This window comes from Arachis ipaensis, chromosome B09 (genome assembly GCF_000816755.2).
Source record: "Arachis ipaensis cultivar K30076 chromosome B09, Araip1.1, whole genome shotgun sequence".
NCBI lineage: Eukaryota > Viridiplantae > Streptophyta > Magnoliopsida > Fabales > Fabaceae > Arachis > Arachis ipaensis.
The window spans coordinates 130,689,118-130,691,900 of NC_029793.2; the positions used below are offsets into that span (position 1 = coordinate 130,689,118).

The window sequence follows — 2,783 nt, forward strand, 5'->3', positions numbered from 1 at the left end:
ATTGTTCGAGTTTGGACAACTGACGGTTCATCTTGTTGCTTAGATTAGGTAATTTTATTTTATGTTTAAGCTTTTTAATTTTATTTTCGAAAAAAAAATAAAACATATATGTTCTTCAGAGTTTTTAAGAACGAATTCTAGAGTTTCATGAGATATGCTGAATCCTGGCTGGCTGTTAAGCCATGTCTAATCTTTTGGACCGAGGTTTTCACTTATCTTTACAAGAGCCTTTTGGTTCCCATCAATTTGGCTGTTGTATGTAATGCTCTGCTAAAGCTTGGTTGGCTATTTGGTCATGTCTAATTCTTTTGGACCGAAACTTGAGACTAACATTGCATGAATCCTGGAATTCCTATTAAAAATTTTGAATTTCTTTATTTTCTTTTCCAAAATAATTTTCGAAAAATACAATAAAAATTTAATGAAATAATAAAAACTAACAAACAATTAAACCTTATTATTATTTATAACTAATCTTTAATTTAACTCAGCAAAAGATGAATTTCAACTAAATTAAGATTTGTTTGATAAATTTTTTTAAAAGAGTGTTTGTACTTTTCAAAAGTGCAAACTCTTTATTTTGCATTTTATAAAAAATGTTGTACCATAAAACTTTTGGATTTGTTTAATTTTACCAAATATAACTAGAAGAGATTTAGAAAAGTTTGGCAATAGCACAAGAAACTCACTCACCTGGTGGACATGCAAGGCTAGCTTTATTATGATGGTGTCTTGTTTGATTAGTTTCTGAAACGGGAATGACAACTTGATTGAGGGAAGATGGAGGTTCTAGGTGCACTTGGATACCTATCATGAATTTATTATATATAGCTTAGTTGATGAGTATGAAGTATGAAGTATGAAGTATGAAGTATGAAGAGAAGAAAGAAAGTTAATTGCTTACGTGAATACAAGCATCGTTTCCAGAATGGTAGCTGGGGATATGAGGAAGGTGTTTTTGCTAATATCACCAAAAAGTTATCCCCAGATGGCCGGCTCCTCATTACTAATCTTGGGCAACGCCTCACCAAGTCCAGAGCCAAATCTATTCGTGAAAAAATGAATTAAGGATTGAATTCTAGATTTTTTTTTTAATCTTAAAAAGTTTTTATAAAGTATTTATCTAAAAAGTTTAACCTGTTATATAAAGAGATACATATCTAACACTTACCAAACATCTTGGAGTAGTAGCACAACGCCAGAAGATCAGCGCCGTGTGCGCCGTTTTCAGGAAGCAATGCTTCAAAGGGTGTGACTGAGTAAAGGTAGCGAGCCAGTTGAATTTGGCCCAATTCAAGAGCCCATGTCACCGGAAGCCAATTATTGGTAGAAGCGATAGCAGGCAACCCCTGGTTCTTGTCAACCATGCAGTTTGCAATCTTAATGTTGATACTCTCATCCCAACTATAAGCAGCGTATTGTAACGCTGTCATACCATAATTATTTACCGATTCAAGATCATTTTCTAAAATCAATTCCACTAAATACTCCACAATGTGCAGATGCCCAAGCATAGCTGCAACATGAAGTGCTGTGTCGCCCACGCTCGTGATCCTTGCAGTCAATGCTTCTGGATGCTCTTTCAGGAATTTTCGGGTGTTGTCGATGTCCTCATTGCGCACTGCCCTGAATAGTGCTTCATATTGCATAATAGAGCTACTTGCATTCTCTGTTAACCACTACTAAATAGTTACTTTCTCTCTGATCCAAGCTAAGCTAATTCCTACCATTTATTTTCATTTGCTAGCAGGATCAGTTACTCTCTTATAATAAGGAAATTTATATGGATAAGAACAAACCTGAATTTCCTGACGTGCTTCCTTGTGCACTTGAAACTGGATTTGGTCCCTCCATATGTAAAAATATCCAAATTAAAGTTAATTAATTTGCTATGCTATGTCATTTGCCAAACATATAATAATTAAGGCTATATATATATATATATAGCTTCCTTCTTTTTCTCTATGAAGATACAAGTAGAACCGTATACTTTGCTCTCTTGTGACTTCTAATTAAAAAATCATATATTACTTTTGTGTTTCTCTTCTCAATGATATTCTTTTGATTTTTTTTTTTAATTTTATATTTTTCTTACCTACCAGGTCTCTTCCAATAGTGTACATGACAAATCTCCTCAATCGTCCTATTTTTCAGAGCATCTCTCTTCTTATTTACAATTTCCGTCATCACTTGAGTGAGGTGACAAAGAATCATCTAATCATTCTAGTTTCTATATAGTAAGAGAAAAACTATTCAATACTTTTTTCTATACAGAAGCAACCTTGATTCATAGAATTATTCGTGACAAAAATATATTAAAGAATCTCGATCTTCTTGTCTTACCGGAGGCAATATAATTAAGAAAGCAATAAAGAATCATAACCTTCTCTTTTCTTCAGTTTGTTAGTTATATCTCCCTTCTGCTTTCTTTTCTCTATTCATATTTATTAAATAACTAAATAATGATCTCTTCCAAATTCTATTAGGAATTAAGGATTTATTTAACTACAATAATTGTTTGAATAGAATAGTAAGAATCAATCCAAATGAAAGAGGATAGCAAAAGCGTCATCGCTAATTTATATTTCATAATATTATGTTATAAATCCAATTAAAACATGTTTAGCAATATTATCGATCTGGAGAACAGATAATATGATTGCATTGCAGACAAATGACTAGTTCAATTCTCTATATATATATATATATATTCTGATATTTGAATAAAAATTCTCATGATTGAAGTGTAAAGTATTTACTATATTAACTAAAGTCTAAGTCTA

General features: G+C 32.0%; 1 protein-coding gene across 1 annotated transcript in view; it reads right to left on the bottom strand.

Annotated features, from left to right (window-relative positions):
- LOC107616494 (ankyrin repeat-containing protein ITN1-like) overlaps positions 1–1,906 on the bottom strand; it is a 9,114-nt gene extending 7,208 nt beyond the window's left edge. The window contains exons 1-4 of the mRNA XM_016318444.2: positions 1,800–1,906; positions 1,172–1,669; positions 905–1,045; positions 694–807 (exon numbers count right to left, since the gene is read on the bottom strand). Of these exons, the coding sequence (XP_016173930.2) occupies positions 694–807; positions 905–1,045; positions 1,172–1,669; positions 1,800–1,854 (808 nt within the window). The 5' untranslated portion in view covers positions 1,855–1,906. The remainder of the gene's footprint in view (positions 1–693; positions 808–904; positions 1,046–1,171; positions 1,670–1,799) is intronic.